Source organism: Chaetura pelagica, unplaced genomic scaffold (genome assembly GCF_000747805.2).
Source record: "Chaetura pelagica isolate M959 unplaced genomic scaffold, ChaPel_1.0 scaffold33, whole genome shotgun sequence".
NCBI lineage: Eukaryota > Metazoa > Chordata > Aves > Apodiformes > Apodidae > Chaetura > Chaetura pelagica.
In genome coordinates this window covers 1,649,814-1,668,783 of record NW_009952874.1, presented here as the reverse complement: position 1 = coordinate 1,668,783, position 18,970 = coordinate 1,649,814, and the positions used below count along the sequence as shown (strand labels likewise).

Below are 18,970 nucleotides of genomic sequence, written 5' to 3'. Positions count from 1 at the left end.
TTACAAGTTATCAGCATATTTGGAAAGCTCTGACGTGTACCAGATACCTCTCTAGGTTCAGCACGAAAAAAAAAAAGACTTTCATTGAATTTTTTTCAGGGTCAGTAAGATCAGGGTTCCCATTTCCTCACACACCAATTTTTTTGCAAGGACTATGACTATTGCTATGCCCTCTCATCTGTCTAAATTCTTCCCACATTAGTTCATTAGCACAGAATATGCTTCACTGATCATTAGAGTCCATCTTCACTGTCTGGGTAAGACTGTGCTTGTGGCTGTTGGCACTTACAGGATTTATATCCACTGCATTTGCCCAAACCTCTGCTGTTACACTAGGAAAGCTTTTATCTTCAGATAGAATCTTGAAGCATACAATAAAAGTTACTTAAGATTAATCCCTTGTGCCTTGGTGATTCACTCCACAGCCACGTGCCACCCTCTACACATTTCACTCCAGACCGTTCCTCTTCATCTCACTTGCTCCTCTAACACAGTGCTTGCCCCAGCCAGCACAGGTATGTGGCAATGGGCAATTCCTGACACAGCCACTGACATGTCTGGAGTCGATATGCTTTGAGAATTGAGTTTACGGTTTAATACAAAACAACAGATCAAAGCATTAAAATCTATCCATAATACAGGCAATAAAGACTTCTCCCAGTCAATGTTGGGTACAGAAAGCTGCGTGGTTACAGAACACTAAATCTGTACTAAATCTGTATAGGAGCTGAATCATCTTTCAAGCACCTGTATTTCCTTGGAGACATGGAAGAATTTACCATTTTATCTAAAATCACTTTTCCAGAAACTCTTGTAATTGCCACTACAATTTTCTTTTGATAACTATTATTTGAAAATTGTTATAATTATGTAATTTATATAACTAGTTAATAAAGGCAAATGGCTGTACAATTACAAACAAGGGAAAGGTTCTTGATGTTTTTTGAAAATTTTATTTCATTAAAACTGGCCCACAGGCTGACCTTTTTTATTGCAGATACATGCTTTAAATTGCTGGAGCAGTCTATGGAGTGTAATGCAAGTACCGTTAGAAGACAGCCATTAAGGCACCAAAACCTAAATACCACCTAGTTCCAAGCAAATGACAATGGGAGAATCACTGAAGTTGGTAAAAGTATGATATAGTCACAGCTAAGAAGGCCAAATAAATGTACAATTTAACATGCACACACCCTTTATTATTTATTATTATGAAGAGCAAGAACTAAATATAACATGACAGTTTGGGTCTATGCTCTGTTCTAAGGTTCGAATATCAAATTCTTAAGGCAGTCAGAACTGAGTATGTGATGCTAGGAATCCTGTTTTTCCCTAAAATGTTAATATATTACATATTCTAACAAAAAGATTACACCAAGCATCATCTACTATCCATGAGCAATTGTAATTTATGTCAGATTCTAAGGGCAGTTGTGAGCAAGGTCATGCATACTAACAGCTGCTAAGTGCACCACAACATATGTACATTTTGACAGACTCCTTGTATGTTTCTCAGAAAGGGATAAAATAATGAATACCAAATAGATACAAGCATTCTTAACACTGAAATACAACAACAATCTCTCCATAGCTATCAACATGCTATCAGCAGACTGATCGGAATACATGGTGAATTCAACCATGTTTAATAAACCCTGAATTTTCTTGGACTCTAGGAGCCATACACAGTCTTCAAGATATGCAAGTAATACCTTAAACAGAATGGATGCAGAGGAGATGAGGGCAAAACATGGGTTAATGAAGCCACTTCTTCCAGAAAAAAGTAAGTCTTAGATAATATCAAATACAAATCTGAATTACTTAAATCACTGAAGAGTTAGCAGGACTATTGTTAAGCTGCAGATGGCAAAGAAGTTATTTCACAAAAAATTTAACTATTAAGTAACTTTGCACCTGTGACCCCCTACGTAATTTTCTCCAGAATATGTCTAGATTGGTTAAGTTATTCAAATGATACATGGTGTCTTATTGACAGCACTACATAATATCATCTACATTTCAATCACATTAAAAACAAATAATGGAGTGTGATAAGTATGATGTGTCCATCAGACGTGCAGTTACCACATGCAACAAGGTCAGTGCAATGCAATACTCTTTTTAAGAACATAACAGCAAATACAAAAACAAAGAAAGAAATAAATTAACACCCCACAAAAAACAATCCCCCAACCTTCTAACAAATGCCACAATTGCATGCACTAAACAAATCCATGTTCTCTATTTAGAAGTAGACTGTTTATCAAGAACTACGTGCCTTCTGCAAGAGGCACATGCTTGTGTTTTGCCTTATGACCAGTAGGGCATGTTGTAGTAGGACTAACATTTTGACATTTCAGACAAATGTGGTAAGTCAGATTTTAAAATTCACTGTTATCCCAGTGAATTTCAATGCTCAGTCAACCTTTAAAAAATATTAAATGTGAATAAATTTACCTGTCATACTTAAGGCCATTTTCTTTCACCTATAGCTATTAAAGATAAATGTCTTTAAGCAGGAGTTCTTACACCTTCTTTAAATATAAAATAACAGAAAATCATGATCTAAGTAATTTTAAAATCAACAATTTGGAAAAAGGAAGTAGGAGACACACTGTAGCTAGTGGACTTTGAAACGTAATCAAGACAAGGCTGTAAAGAAGATTTTTAGATTTCTGAAGTAACATTATTAAGTTTTCTACTTCAAAACTCCAGGGGACTGGTACACTCCCCAGAATTCTAGAAAAGCTTTTCTACCAGTAGCTACCAAAAAAGCAGAAAATACAAGTAAAAAAGCATCTGGCAAATACTAGCATTAAATGGAATTTATGCCATTTACAACTTGAAGAGACATATAAAGCTACTCTAAGGAAAAACAAAATACAGCTTTCCAAAAACAGACCATGGACTAAGGACATTAAGTCATTATTCAGCTACAGTTTACTGAACAAATATCGGTAACTATTTCCAAACACACTTATTTAAGAAAGCACATTTAACATCCCAACAGAAAATAGGTAACATAGAAGTTAAACTTAATTTAGTTGTACAGTATGTTAATAGCAGACAAATTCAGTATTAAGACTGGCATGCAAATATTGCTGTATTGCTCCTGTACAAAGTACATTATATTCAATTTCTTCAACACAGCAAGAAATACTCTTGTAACTTTATATTATATGTGAGCATTAGACATTCAGAAACATATTCTGAGTGCTACAAAATATATTCTTGAAGACATACTCTTAGTATTTAAGAAGTATGAGGCAATTCTCTCAAGAGAATGCCAAGTCTTGTGCAGTTAAAGAAGGAAACAAAATACAAGAACATTAAGAAAGAGCAGAGTCTTTCAGCTGCACTGTTAATTTTCAAAAAATGCTAGTCTAATATTGCACTGGAAGTTTTGCTATTTCCAAAATATCAGCTCTTGTCTACCTGCTAATGAGTGAACTGCCACCAGATACTGCATACATAAAATGACAACAGTTTATAATCCGTACAACATAATTTTTCTACATTCTATTAAAATTCTCTGAGATAAACTAAAAATTAACTTTTTACCTTGATTAAAGATGTGATCACAATTGCTCCAGCATTCACCATAGGGTTATGGGGCCTGTCTGTGAAACAAAGTTTTCAGTTACTAATATATTCCAAGACACATATGTCAAATAAAACCAGTCGTGTGTAAGTGAAAAGTTATTAACATTAATGTATGACTTAAAGCTATAATTATGGAATAGAGTAATAAATTAAAAATATTTTAATACATTATACACAGTTTTTGTAATTCTGAGCAAAGTATTTTACAGCTTTGAACACTCAGTCTAATACTACTTAAAGGTCCAGTAAATTAATTGGTTTGACATCATTACTTTTCTTGACAATTCTGAATCCTCTCCAGTGTTCCACAATTTTAATCAATGCAACATTTGCAAGTGGAAGAAGACTGAAGGGATTTCCCAGTTTTTCCTCCAGGTGACCAAGTCTCAGTAATTTTAAGTGTCCATACAGATCCTTTAAAAACATTTCTAAAAAGAATGCCAGTTCTTCAATTTCATTACTGCTGTACATAACTACAAAATCCTCATTACTTTTAAGAATAAGAAATTTCTATTGGCAGCTCCTGAAATACAAGTAACAATTTACTCATCCTCACTAGAATGTAACTTATGTTATAATTGACTTGCATATACCTTCAACATTTCAGTTTTTCTTTTTATCATTAATCTCCATAATCACAGTATTTTCCACTGCAGTCATTCTTGGCTGCTCATGTGAATTAATCACCTTTTCCTTCTCCCTCTTTTTGCAAAGGAATTTCTCCTTATCAGCTGTCTTTCTTTTCACAAATGTAAAAATTTGTATTCATCAAAATCTACCTCCTACAGTTATCTTAAAACCTCAACCAATTCTCAATACATTCATATTGTGACAGGTTTGAATTATTTTTTTTTTGCTGGCACTTTTTTTAACACCAAATTTTAAAACGGTCATTAAAATAAAACCCACAGTGTTAACTAATTTTATATGTAAAACACACACACGTACACCAAAAGGAACCTGCTTTTTAGAGATTGGTCTGATATTCACAGCATGCACACTCACTTTCCCATTAATCACATGTTACTCTTGGTTACCTTTTCCTTTACTCTGAAGATTCCTGTCTCTTGCTGCTTAACATCTAAAACTACACGTACCATTTTTGGCCACTTTACAATCAACACACTACTGTGTGCTGCCCTCACCTGAAGAATGGCAAGAACATTCTGATGAAATTAAATATGGACTTTCCTGAATGTGCTTCTGAAATGAAGTTGTGTTTTATTTCCCCCCTTAAGAAGCAAGCAAGGAACAACCACTTTGGGAGCTCTAACAGCTAAGGGGAGGTACAGTAGCCAGACTTCACACCCTAACAAATGCTCTTCTTGGAGCGTGTCTCCTACTTTGCCTAACACCAGCACATCTTAAGATCTGAGTGGGACACCTCCTAATAATCCACTGCTGCCTCTTCTAAGCAGAATAAACTTTGTCAGGGTATCTGGGTTCCAGGAAAGCAATATTCATTATTATCTGGATAGCACCAGATAATACTATCCAAACACTTCTCAGAGATATCTGTAATTGACAGATAAGCCTTCTATTATGACATAATAGTCACAGACTTCCTAGAGAGGTTAACATCCCAAGCCTGACAGTGTTTAAGAGGCATTTGGAGAATGACCTTAAAACAACATGCTTTAACTTCTGGTCAGCCCTGAAGTGGACAGGCATTTGGACTAGATGATTTTTATAGGCTCCTTCCATCTGCAATAGTCTATTATATTCTACAACTAAGAACCCTCCCACAGGCTTAAGATACACTTGTCTTTTCTAAGGGCCAGAACACCTAAATAAAACCTTACATTCTGAAAGATTCATGCTAATTTCAAAGAGATGTCTTCTATTCCCGTCAATTAACTTCCATACTTCCATTCCCAGGCATTTTTCCCACCCCTTAAGGACACATAGGTTCTATCACTTCATTAGTTTTAAAGGAAAGTCATACATAAGTGTCTTTCTAAAGTGGGAGCAGCTACCAATTTAGCTCAGAGCAGGTGTCATCAGCAAGGGGATTGTACATGGTACAAAAGGAATGAAGACTGATACTGTAATTCCAACAGTTTGCCAAAAAGCTGAACAAATTAATCAACTAATCTTTAGAAAGAGGTACTGAACTCTGGAAAGCTAACTGACACACTACTAAAACCAAAAACACACATATACACCCTCTCTGTATAATCAAATAAAGGTAATGATGTGCTCAGATTGAAAAAAAAAAAATCTTTGATGAAGCTTCTCTGCAAGTATCTCATATTGCTATATCATCTCCTTATACTCTGAGGTAAATTCATATTTTTACCTTCAATGAAAAACACAAGTCATAATAACCCTTGGAGTTCATGTGGTGTGCCCTGATTAAGTAAGTCTAGCACTGATTCAACTATTTGTCTCTAGCATAAATAAGCATTTATATGTAAATATAAATGTATATTTATATATAAATATATATAACAAATGTATTTTTCACCAATACAGGACTCTGCTTTTTTCCTGTGGGAAAAGAGATACTTTCCTAGAACAGTCTTTTACACAGAGAACTGCAATTTATTGAACAGGTATATCTAAACGCAAAATAAAATACTATTTAGTTATTTACCAAAAAAACCCTCTCCCCTGGATATCACTACTGAATGGTACAATAGGTATTTTTAATACGTAAAAACTGCTCGACAATTAATATGAGTGCTGTAGTAACCTGCCATGCAAAAATGCCAGAAGTAAACTAGACATTTCCCCTAATAATCTCAAATTACAGTATTTTCCTCTGCCAGATCTTTTGCCCTTTTTTTGCCCATCATTAGCCTTAGGCCTTTCTGGTACCACTGGCTTGCAGTCCCAAGGCAGAGAAAGCAGAGGCTGCCACACATACACTGTACAGACATTTTCATACACAGAACTTCAAGAAAGAAATCCACCTTTGGTCAACAAAATCCTTCAGCAGAATAAACCATTTCCTGACAATCCCTCAACTACAATGCAGCATTTTTTAGTAGACTAGTTCTACAAATAATCATCACTTGAGGCAGTCCCGTGTATGGATAAGAGACAGTAACTGTACATATAGACAGGTACTGTCAGACTTGTTCTATCATGAATTCAATAGGCATGAAAAAACCTGCAAACTGTTCAATGATCTTAAAAATTATTCCTGGTGATGCCTATTTCAGACACATTTTACTATGGAAAATTCCTGATTGCCTTGAATCAACTAGAATAATCTGGGATTTTTTTATTAACAGAGGAATTGCTTTAGTCCTCCAGAAATCTGAATTGTTAGGTGGGCCATATGTTCCCTTTGACAAAATAGTTTTAAAACTGAATATTCACAAGGCTGCAGACATTTCTAAATTTCTACGGCACAGCACAGATTTTACAGAAAACATACATGATTCTTAGCATCACTTTCTTGTTACAAACCGACATTTTTAGCTGTGACTTAAAATGATAACATTCTCCGTTGTTCCAGCTTGAATCTCAACACCAGTAAACAAAGAAGTGAAAGAACACCCTGTTTTAGGATCCTTTAATGTAGCAACTATAAAAAATACCTTCAGATCCATGCCTAACCAGTTTTCAAATACCTGTATTTAACTTCATAAAATCCTGAGTACAGATACAAAATTCAACTATATCAGAATAAACAGAAAGCAAATAGATTAAACATCTATATTTTCTTTATTTATTATGAAATCTGATCTTCAAAGTAGTGATGTATGTTCGAACTGCCAACTACTCTGCATATCCAAGCTTCATGTATCAAGTTAAAACTACAAGTGAAACCCCTTCTTCCCTCCTCCTTCACTCAAACATTCCTTTCTATCCCTGTAACTAAAATATGCTCCTATTTATTACATTTCTACCTTCTGCTTTACTCCTTTAAGGACTGGACAGATAAAATGTTTTTTCTCATGTCACTTATATCAGCCACACAAGCACATATAAAAATTAAAATCTCTATCATATGAATTAATTTTCATTATTACTTTCATGCACACTGGGTCAGCCTTTCAATAATCCCAATTCTCTTATTGCATAACAGTCTTATAAACACTGTTGAAGTCTAACAGTAATATAAAACGCCATAACCTAACAATTAATCTCCTCATTGTTCAATTTTAAAAGTAGGAAAAAGCAGAAAATAAGTACTATACTTTCTGTCATTTCATTAAAAAACAGAACACCTATATTGATCCAAAAGAAAAAAAAATTACTATTTTTCACACTTTAAACTTCTTTTTGTACAAAAATGTTCTTAGGATATAAAAAGCAGTTTACTTCACACTGTATTACACTGTATTTAGAAAAACTAGGAAAGCAAAAACAAGACAGCAAAACTTGACCAAACACTTAATTCCCTCTTAGCAATATATAGGCATGTTGGTATTTCATAGAATCATAGAATCCTAGGGGTTGGAAGGGACCTCAAAAGATCATCTAGTCCAACCCCCCTGCCAGAGCAGGGTCACCTAGAGTACATCACACAGGAACCCATCCAGGTGGGTTTTGAATGTCTCCAGTGAGGGAGACTCCACAGCCTCCCTGGGCAGCCTGTCCCAGGGCTCTGTCACTCTTACAGTAAAAAAATGTTTTCAGATATTCACCTTGAACCTCCTATGCTCCAATTTGCACCCATTACCCCTTGTCCTATCACTGGTCATCACTGAGAAAAGCCTAACTCCATCTCCCTGACACTCACCCCTTACATATTTGTAAACATTGACGAGGTCACCCCTCAGTCTCCTTTTCTCCAAGCTAAAGAGAGCCAGCTCCCTCAGCCTTTCCTCATAAGGGAGATGTTCCACTCCCTTAATCATCTTTGTAGCTCTGCGCTGGACTCTTTCGAGCAGTTCCCTGTCCTTCTTGAACTGAGGGGCCCAGAACTGGACACAATACTCCACACGTGGCCTCACCAATGCAGAACAGAGGGGGAGGAGAACCTCTCTCGACTGACTAACCACACCCTTTCTAATGCACCCCAGGATGCCATTGGCCTTCTTGGCCACAAGGGCACATTGCTGGCTCATGGTCATCCTCCTGTCCACCAGGACCCCCAGGTCTCTTTCACCTACACTACTCTCCAGCAGGTCAGCCCCCAACCTATACTGGGACATCATGTTGTTCTTCCCCAAATGCAAAACTCTACACTTCCCCTTGTTGAATTTCATCATGTTTCTCCCCGCCCAACTCTCCAGCCTGTCTGTGTCTCTCTGAATGGCAGCACAGCCTTCTGGTGTGTCAGCCACTCCTCCCAGCTTAGTGTCATCAGCAAACTTGCTGAGGGTACATTCTATACCCTCACCCAGGTCATTGATGAAGATGTTGAACTAATGTTGTTCATTAGCACTAACATAATAAAAAAAAGAAATAAATTGTTTAGATCTATTTTAAGTTTGGAAAGATTATTTTAAGGTATGTACTGAACATAGTTCTGTATTATTTATATATTAATAATGTAGATATTTAAGTCAAAATTGAATAGTCTTTGACAAAAATATCATCCAAGTCTTATGCAGTGAATTAAATATTAATTGCAATACTACGGCAACAGAAACATTGTCTGTTCTCTTATAGAGAAAGATCTGCTAAGAAGAAACATTTGTGTTTGAGAGGTAACATCCAGTATTTCCTCCAAGGCTACATGAGTCATTCTTCTCAGATTTTTGCCATAATGTTTTTAGAAAGAACATTTCCATGCGTAAGAATTAATATAATATGAAAAAAGAAATAATCCAGTTAATACTGGATGAGAAATACTTGCTACAACACTCCCACCACAGGCAATAAAAAACAACACTGTTTTGAATTTGTAGCCAAATTTCAGCTTAGAATAACTTGTACGAAGATGTGCTCAATGTCATCTTCTGGAAACTAGACAGCACTGGCCTTTGGCACCAGCACCTACTTCTCAGGGGGATGAGAAGAGATACAAGTTTCTTAAAATCAATTTAATGAGCTTGATTCTTCCACCATCATTTTACAGAAGACACGACTAAGAAATACATGCTACTAGGTCAAGCAAATTAATATATATTTCAAATACCTGCATCATCAAAATCCTTGCTTTTTCCCACAGCTGGATACTAGCAAATACAACAGAAGTAATAAAGCCTCTTTTACCAGCATTCTAAATTAGGCATAAGTGAACAACAAAGGATAAGTGTGCTTTGCTGATGGCAAAATATTCTGGGACACTGTCTACTAGTAAGACTTGAGAGGCTACAGTAACATGAAAAGAATGAACAAACTGTGGAGATTGTTTTGTAATTTTCTAAATTTGAGCATTTTAATTACTAAGTATTATGTATCTCTTACCATCTTCATTCAGGAACAATTTGTTGAATCTTAATCCACTAGGCTCTTTACCAACATATCTGTGCACATACTCTGTGCCAAGGTCATTAACAGCAATAGCATATTTCAAAGGCTTCACACAGGACTGAAGACAAAACGGAACTTTGGTATCGCCGACAGAGTGCCTGGGAAAAACACAGATGAAGAGGTTTGAAATGTCCTGTTTGCCAGCTGTAGCAAGTGTTAAATGTTTGGTTTTACCCTTCAACAGTCTAGGACTATTAAAAAAAAAAAAAAAAAATTGTTAAAAGAAAAAGCATATTCTTAAGTCTAATCTTAAAGAGCAGAACAAAAAGATATAAAGGTTTTAACAGCTGCCTCCATAAAATAAGCCTAACAAAGTCACCTGCTGGTGATTTCTGCAGATATAACACAGTAAAAGCAAGTTCAGAAATGGGTTTGTAACAGTAAAAAATTCACCTCGGAGCTCTAGTATCAAACCCCAGCTCAACAGGGTACAGGTGACCTGAACAGAGCTACTATACATATTTATGTCCATAAAAATAAATATGAGATCAAATGCAGTTATTGTAATTACACTTGTATTTACATTCTCTTTAATATAGGCATTGGTACTTTATTACAATTATTCAGTGCTACCTTTTGGAAAGTTTGCTTTCAGTATCTAAGTCAGACTGCATTGAAGAATGACTCATACAAGTAGCATATGCCCCATCTTAGAGTAGAAGGCTACAAACAACCACTTATCTGATGGTAAAATCAGAACTGTATTTGCTTCTTTGCAGAAAATGTGAGGTTTCAGAGAAACTCACCAAACCATTCTGGCATTATAAACAATAACACTACACACCATTAAACAATGCAAAGATTTGCATTATAAAAACTTCAATGAGAACATATTGTCATGTCCAAAAAAGCAGAAAGCTAATTTAAAATATTCAAAAAGGAGAACATTTTCACTTTTAAAGCTGTAGATTATGATTCAGATATACATACAGGGAGCTGAAAATACCTCACCTCCCTTGTACAGCTCTTCCCCTATAGAGTGTATGGCTAGTAAGAAACTAAGACACTGATCCTAACAGGTAACATGTCAATCCATAGTTACCATAAGCAATTCTGAGCCTCTCCCAAGAATGGCCCGTTCACCTGGCACATAACAAACACCTAAAAATTATGGTACTCAGAATATACAGCATGACCATCTCAAACTTCAGGGCAGCACAGATATGCAAGCTGATGAGTATCTCCCATTGCCTAGTCACAAAGGTGGACACAATATTTTATCTGACTTCTCAGCTAGATGGTGTAAGATACTCTATTACATTTGGGCTCGTAACAGTCTCTGCTACACTGAGTCACTGTTCTAGAAAAAAACAAAAATTAAATCACTGCAGCTATATACATCCTTATAGGATAAAGTTTAATAAACCTGGTAGGCAAAGACATGTTCTGTTCTGTGAAGTTTTTGCCTTCATTTTCTTTTTAATGGATATAGATCTAAAAATTTTCAGTGATGTATAGCAATCGCGTAACAACGCTGCAGTTAGAACACTAAAATGCAGAAAAGGAACTAACTTTTAAGTATATCATGACCTACAGAAAAAAGAATACAGCCCAAGGCATGGGTACTATTAGACAAAGCTCTGCAGCTTCCAAAGATGAATACTACGTAAGCAGTCTCTATCTTGTAGTTTGTGAATCACGGAAATTACCCAGTTTCATTATTGTGTTTGGATCATAAATGCAATATAATCCAGCCTTAAATACAGAGTTTACAAATACTATTTCCTAAAAATAGCAAAATAATTCTACTTAACCCCAGAAACAGAAAAAAATGCTACAAAATATGACCACGTGGGTTTTACTTCCTAACTCCAGCAAAGCTTTTTCTTTATCAAACCATAAGATACCATGAAGTGCTGTATGTGTCAAGTAGCTTAAATAATTGAGATAGCAAAAATCTAGAATTTAGACTGTACCTCTGTCCATCCACTGTGCAAAGTGACACACCCCACAAATCAGGGCTGAACTTGGCCAGCTGTGGAATGTAGTCAGCAACCTACAGGAATGCGAAACAAAAACAGAGACATTACAGCATCCAAAATATTTCACTATATGTTAATATAAGTTAATTAAAATAAATGCCAATGGACAGATACCCAAGATACAATTGGATAATTCTACTAATAATCATCCAGTATATCTAAAACTTCATTACAAGTCACTATACTCAGGAGATCATTATCAAATAAAACATTGTTTTGAAGTACTAACTTCAGCACATTCTAAGAAGAATCTCTGTTCTATGTTACAGCATGTTCAGCATGTTCAAATAATTTAAAGCTTTGGCTTGCAACAAAGTTTGAGGGTTTTCAATTAATTTACTGGAAGTAGCACTACAATAAACTTGAATTACTAACACAGGTATGGTGTTGACTATTATTTCTGTCACACAACCCAGCCAGTTATGTAGAGTAGCATATTTCTTTTACAGACTAAATTTAATCTGACAAACATAGCAGTTTTATAGTATATGCAAAATAAAGAGATAACATTATTTTCTTGTTCTAACCTCAAAAGATTGATTGTTGCTTGCTGTAACAAAGTATTGTTACAAAAGATGGTTACAGGTAAAAAGTTGTTTTCTAACAGTTTACAAGTTGAACTTCCAAAACCATTTAATCATGTTGCCAGTTTAACATTTTGCTACAAATGTTAAGAAAAATCTGTCAATTAATGAAGAATTTATTTGGTTAATATCAAGCAAACTACAGAGTCTGAAGTTTAATTTACAAACAGGTTACCTTTCCTCCAGATTGTTTTTTAGCACTTTCATACAGCTCATCAATATGTGAAGTAAACGACATAAAATCTGGAATGACAAATTTCCTCCTGAAAGCTTGAGTAAGCAACACAATATTACTTTGTACACACCTGAAAAAAAGTTTAAAAAGTTTATTAGTATAAAATTACTGTCAATTGCAATGACATACTATTTAAATACTGTCAGTCTATTGAAGTTATATGCTTAGAAGAACAGGTCTTTATTAGAATAAAGACTTTTCAATTTTCTCTTCATAAGTTATAAATTATTTTTTAAAATATTTTAAACTGTACCATTGCATTTGCTTTTATGCCTTTTTATTTGAAGCTCCTATTTGAAGTTTCAACTATAAGGTTGTATTGCAAGGCAGTACCACTCTGAGCGGCATCTAAGCTCACAAGGCACACACTTCTTAGGATCAAGACGTGACAACCATCTAACCCAGACCTTGGAGTGCTGATTTCAGAGTTAGATTAGACCTCTGAGGTTCAGAGTTGGTTTCTCTCACTTGCATAAACTGAACAAGCTGACCACTAGCTGCACAAACTGGAACGAGTCTCCCCTCTAATGAGAACAAAACCCAGTGGAAGAACTCAGTAACATCTTCTTAACTAAAGTTGACAGTGAACAGCACTGTAAGTCTCTTGCTTCAAACTATCACCACTTAGGAATCTTTGCTGCCTTTTAAGCCTCAATACATTATCGCCCACACCCTCTGAACATCAGCTCATCTGGCACATCTGAAAAACTGATGAGGTGAAAAGGAAAGGATTTATCTAGGAGAAGCAGAATAAAGGAAGGATCAAAACACAAGCTGAGACACGATGCTGGAAGTGCTGTGTCTCTGGATGGGGGGTGAGCAGGAGCTGGGAACCATTATCAGCCAGTTGAAATATGACCTGATAAAGGGTGTTAACAGCTCTCTCCCAGTGCAGGAAAGAGAAAGGAAGGTTTAACAGCAAACAATTTCATTAACACACTCACACTCTGCAGAAACAACTGTTAATTCAGATGTACCCTTCCAATAATGACTTATTTGGAAAAAATGAAAAAATATTTTTTAGGCAAATACTGTCACTTGGAATAGATAATTCCAACAATCCTATTATTACAAGTCACAATCAGTTCAAAATGAAGTTGCACAAAGACCAGTGAACAGAGAGCATTATCTTGCTTTTGAATACCCCTCTTTTACAAAGTTTTGTACTTAAGAGATTTCTTCCTGAATTCAACCAACAATAACAGCAAGTGCTGGTAGGCACTAATCTTCAGGGGTCAAAACAAAACGTTAGAGAAGTTTGCATTGTACACTATGGCATCTTAAGCTTTGCTCTGTCTGTAATAAATTGCTTTGTTACTCTATGTTAAAACAATTGAGTTGGATTTATTTTAATTTGTTGTGTTAATCCACTCTCTTTTTACATATCTTGCAAAAAACCCTGCTTAATTTTGTTCCCAGACTTCAATTACAGTTATCTACTCTAGGTGCTATCACCTCTTTTCAAAAGTAATTACTAAGTTACGGCAGCTACGTGTGCAGAAGAAATAACAACCTTCAGATGCATTTCTACATTGTCTGAATCACCTGGACAATATTAAGCACTCTTGTAAGTAACAAAAAATATTTTAAATTCTCCTAAACCTGTGAGAACAACTCAAGAATTAATACACACAGTGGAAAACAACAAGGTAGCAGCATGCACTGAAATAAAACCTCTGGAACCACCCGATGTTTCTGAAACAGGGAGGACCTTTACACACTTAGCAATTCACACCAAGTTTAGGATGCTCACTTCAGCCATTTTAAGCTAGAGATTGAAACTCACTACAGAAACAGCTGTGCTGGTTAAAGACATTACCTATTTCTGCAAGAAGTTATTGTTCCCAGACTTCTGCTGAGGTCAGTGTCTGGGTATTTTTCCTAGCACTGCTTAGCCCAGGCAAATCATGCCAATTCACAGACATTAAATATGGGGTTTCAGTTAATCTACATGGGTACTCAGAACAACTACTGCACGGACATGACAGGGGTCTCAGTAAGCTCTAATTAACAGGGCAGCAGTATTTTTAGTCAATGGAGGACACCAGTTGTGATGACCTCTAATATCCTGCAACTGACATCTCCCCATCAGAGATTCTCACTGGTTTATGTTACAGGTAACAGTTTGAGGCTCAGAAGGGGAAGAGGAGGATAAAAATCACAGGAAGGAATTCAAATACATAAAGATCTTTCTACAGACAAATTTTACAAACAACATAGCTCCTACACCCCAGATACTTCAGCGGTGTTCAAGACAGGTACACAAAAAACTTCCTACCTCAAATTCTACATTTCTTTAAACTCTGTAATTGCATTTTTTTTCATAAACATGTCTGTCTTGCCAAATTCCAATCCAAGCATTTCTTCCTCATTTTAAAACACATTTTCAAACTATGAAACTTCTCCAATACATCCAGGATAGGAAGATTAGGGTGCAAGCCTCATGATCTATAACTTTCAGTGAGTTGTATAACCTAAGTTTGGGGTTGGTTTTTTTTGGAAACTGAATCTTTGGTCTCCAGCATAAGGTTAGGATTACACAAAGTACATGTCTGCAAAAAATACAGTCTGAACTCCCACCAATTCTGAAGAACTGTTAGGCTATCTATATAGCTGAATGGACACACCTTTTTTTTCCTGTTTAAAAAGCTACAGTATAAACATTACAGAAAGGAATATGGAACGCCATTTCCAACTAGCCAGAACGAGTCTGTACACGTATTCAGTACATTTTAGACATTTTAGGGAAAAACCTAACATTATGTTGAAAAATGAGATATTAGTATAGACTTAGGACTTAGTGGAAGTCCTCTACATCTTCTGTCAAAAGCTTTCCAGCTGCTCAAATAAGATGAAAACCTTTATTAATACCTGGGTTAAGCATATCTAAAATGGAAGATTTCCTCAGGATTTGCTACCTAAATGGAGAGAGCAGCACAGCCACCCGGTAGCAAATAGATAACCCTGTTGAGATTCACAACAGATTGTCAGATTTATGTTTAGAACATAACATACCCAGATGGTTGCTTCACACCCACAGATAAGACTCAGCTAGCAAGACCACACTTCTAGGTCAATAAAGAGGGACAGACAGCACCTTGTGATAAATACTAAGCTTACAAAGCCAAGTAAGTTATTCTGAGTAAGAATCGAGTTTAAATCTCCGAGTTGTAACTGTTACTCAATAGTTATCATCTCAGACAGGTGTACACCATTTTCAAAATAATTCCCATTGCCTCATGTCTTTCCTCCTCCCAGTTCACAACCAAAATAGTCAGTTAAGAAATAGGACTTTTGGAAGTCTTCTGTTTTTCTGTTAGGAACAAGCTGCGAGTTAAAGGAAAAGCTGAAGGGTAGGATTTCTTACAAAGAATATCAGGAATTTTTCTACAAATTAGCTACTATGCCATAGAAAGTGATCTAAAAATAGGTTATCTTAAAATACGCACACTTCATGAGGAAGATTTATTATGCTGCCTAAGTTTCACCTACTTACATAGTATTAGTACAACTTCATAATGTAGTACTATAGGCAGGGTACCAAAAACAAGAAAACATGCACATAGCAAGCTGCCAAGTGTGCAGTGCTGCTTCCAGGATGCAGGCTGGTCTCAGGGGGCTATCCATGCTACAAAGGCCACGTGTTATGTTAGATTGATGCAAAACGAACTGCTAAGTCAAGAAATTTCACAAGCATTCTCTGAAGTGAAGCTTTCAATAAACTCTGGAGACTAAAGATTAAAACCCCACATTGTTCTGCCTGTCAGATGGAGATTTTCCCCCAAGTTTTTATTTAAGTGGCGAGCACTGCAAAGCCAAAAACCTTCCAAATAAAGCAAGTTTAGTCAAATTTTACTCTAATGTTTAGAACCGCCCAAAAGGTGTTGAAACTTCTGTTACAATGATGGACTGTACAGAGGAGCTAAAATATTTCACAGGTAATTTCTACTAAACTTGATTGATTTAGTCAAGCTTATGCTATCACTACTCCACAGCTGCTTATCCTTGATGCTTTATTTGAACTAGCACCTTTGGACTCAAATTCAACAGGTAAATGACATCACTGACTTTGACATTTAGGGAACTGAACCTTCAACATTCTGAGGTAAGTTTAGCTAAATAGACACCGTATTGTATTTCACACCTTAAACACTAGGAGAGAAATACAATACAGAAACCTTGTGCGAGTTCCTACACAGCAAATGCAGTGTGCCTAGGATGAAGGGGTATAAAAAAGGTTAGTACATGCTGCTGTGAGGGAAAATCGGCTATGTGAAAAAAGACTGACCTCTCCACCCTCTGCATAGTCTTTATTTTAAAACTCTTCCTACACAAAATGTAACCATGTAAACTCACCACAGATCTTCATAGTAACAATCACTTCCCTAACACACGGGATCAAATCCTTGAGGTACAGCACTGAACACAGACTAATCTTCATCTCTCTAATCAGAAACAATTTGTCCTTTTTTAAATATAGAGCCCTTATCTAGAAAATAATTCATAGATTACTATCACAAATAAGCCTTCTAGTATCAATGTAATGCATAATAGCAAAGGCACTTCCTTTCCAGTCCAAACATATACCCAGGAAGGTTTCTGACTCTGTAAAAATTTAGAGGTTTTACTGTGCTTACAAATAACCAGCAAAGACCTGGTCTTGAACTTAAATACAGAAATGAAGTTGTTCCATGTTGTATCTTTCAGAAGTGTCCCACATTTGATTACAGAATTGACAGGTTTGTTACTTTTTCACACTCACAGACACTAATTCTTTTTCTCAGTGTACTTCTGAAAATGTTTATATATATAAACACATAACATACCTCATGTTTATGTTTACATATGCTATGTAAATATACAACAGTATAAGGATACAATGTATACTATGTATTTTGTATACTTAGTTGTATATAACATATATCCAATTATATATGTAAACACACCTTTCTTACACACATTTCTATTTTAGATTCTAACTTGTGGAAATAACACTAAACAGCATTACTTCATAAACTCAAAAAATGCTTCAGAACAACAAAAACATAACAATTTTCAAAAAACTATACTCTCCATGAGAAAAAGCAAGTTTTAGATATTCTATCATTTACCTTCTAAGTGAAATAAAAACAGACTCAAAACCAGTCTAATAATTTCATTTCAAGATTTAAGAGCCCTGAACTACCAATCTTTTGGCACACAAAACTGTTAAGTAGGGGAGCAAAGGAGTGTCTACCAGTGCAGTATCTACAGTCTTAACTTCTCTCATCTCTACATACCCTGTAATTTAACTTCACTCTTGTCTTCATATACTCACTTTTAGAACTAACTGCATACATACTCTGAATATCTCACTACACAGAGCAGCACTTCACAGTAAAAACTAATGCAGCGAGAGAGAAGTTTTATGCATTCACACTAAATACTTCATGCTGCACCCATTAGTTTATCTGCCACCTGACCATGAGTTGCAGGGTGAGGTCAGATGCAAACACTGGTACATGAGACACTTGAGATCATACACCCTGTCTGCTGTACAAAGCCAGAGAACAAACTCATATGAAAACAGCATCAGTAGGAGTGTGTGTTTTTCTCCCTTTCAAAATACATAGATTTATACACCTTACGTCTCTTCTAAGACAGCAGCCAGTAACACACAACAGCCATTCAGGATTACATAGTGACATTATTGACAGGAAGCTTACTTTTTAAAAAGGTCTTTGTCTAGCATAACTCCATCTGAAGTTGTTTGAAGGGTCAGTCTTAACATATCCATGCATTCTTTCAGTCGGGGATCAGATGTACGTAATCCTGTAGATTTGAGTGCCTATTACAATAAAACAACAATTACTAAAATGAAAAAATATGTTATTATAATCAAGTTCTCTACTACTCAGTCTTATTTATCAAAAGAAGAGACATCTGCCACTGTGTTTTCAACACCAACACTTTGACACCTCATTGATCCTTTTGCCATTTTGGCTGCATTTAATGTCAAAGATCAATGTAACTGGAAATCCACAGTGCTCCAACTAGACCTTACACAAGTGCAAGTCCTACCCCACCCTGCCATAGACACAGATGCTTTCAAGCACACTCTTTTGCTAGCAAAGTAGTGAATAACCATAGAAATACAATTGTTCTCTTTCTTAATTACAGAACCAACAGTGGACTGGGGTGGGGAAAGA

The 18,970-nt window shown here is 35.9% G+C and overlaps 1 protein-coding gene across 1 annotated transcript in view; it reads right to left on the bottom strand.

Annotated features, from left to right (window-relative positions):
- The window catches only part of GLS (glutaminase), a 91,383-nt gene that overhangs the window by 34,265 nt on the left and 38,148 nt on the right, over positions 1–18,970 (bottom strand). Inside the window, exons 3-7 of the mRNA XM_009995256.1 lie at positions 18,488–18,609; positions 12,723–12,852; positions 11,898–11,977; positions 9,916–10,079; positions 3,562–3,620 (exon numbers count right to left, since the gene is read on the bottom strand). Coding sequence (XP_009993558.1) covers positions 3,562–3,620; positions 9,916–10,079; positions 11,898–11,977; positions 12,723–12,852; positions 18,488–18,609 — 555 coding nt within the window. The remainder of the gene's footprint in view (positions 1–3,561; positions 3,621–9,915; positions 10,080–11,897; positions 11,978–12,722; positions 12,853–18,487; positions 18,610–18,970) is intronic.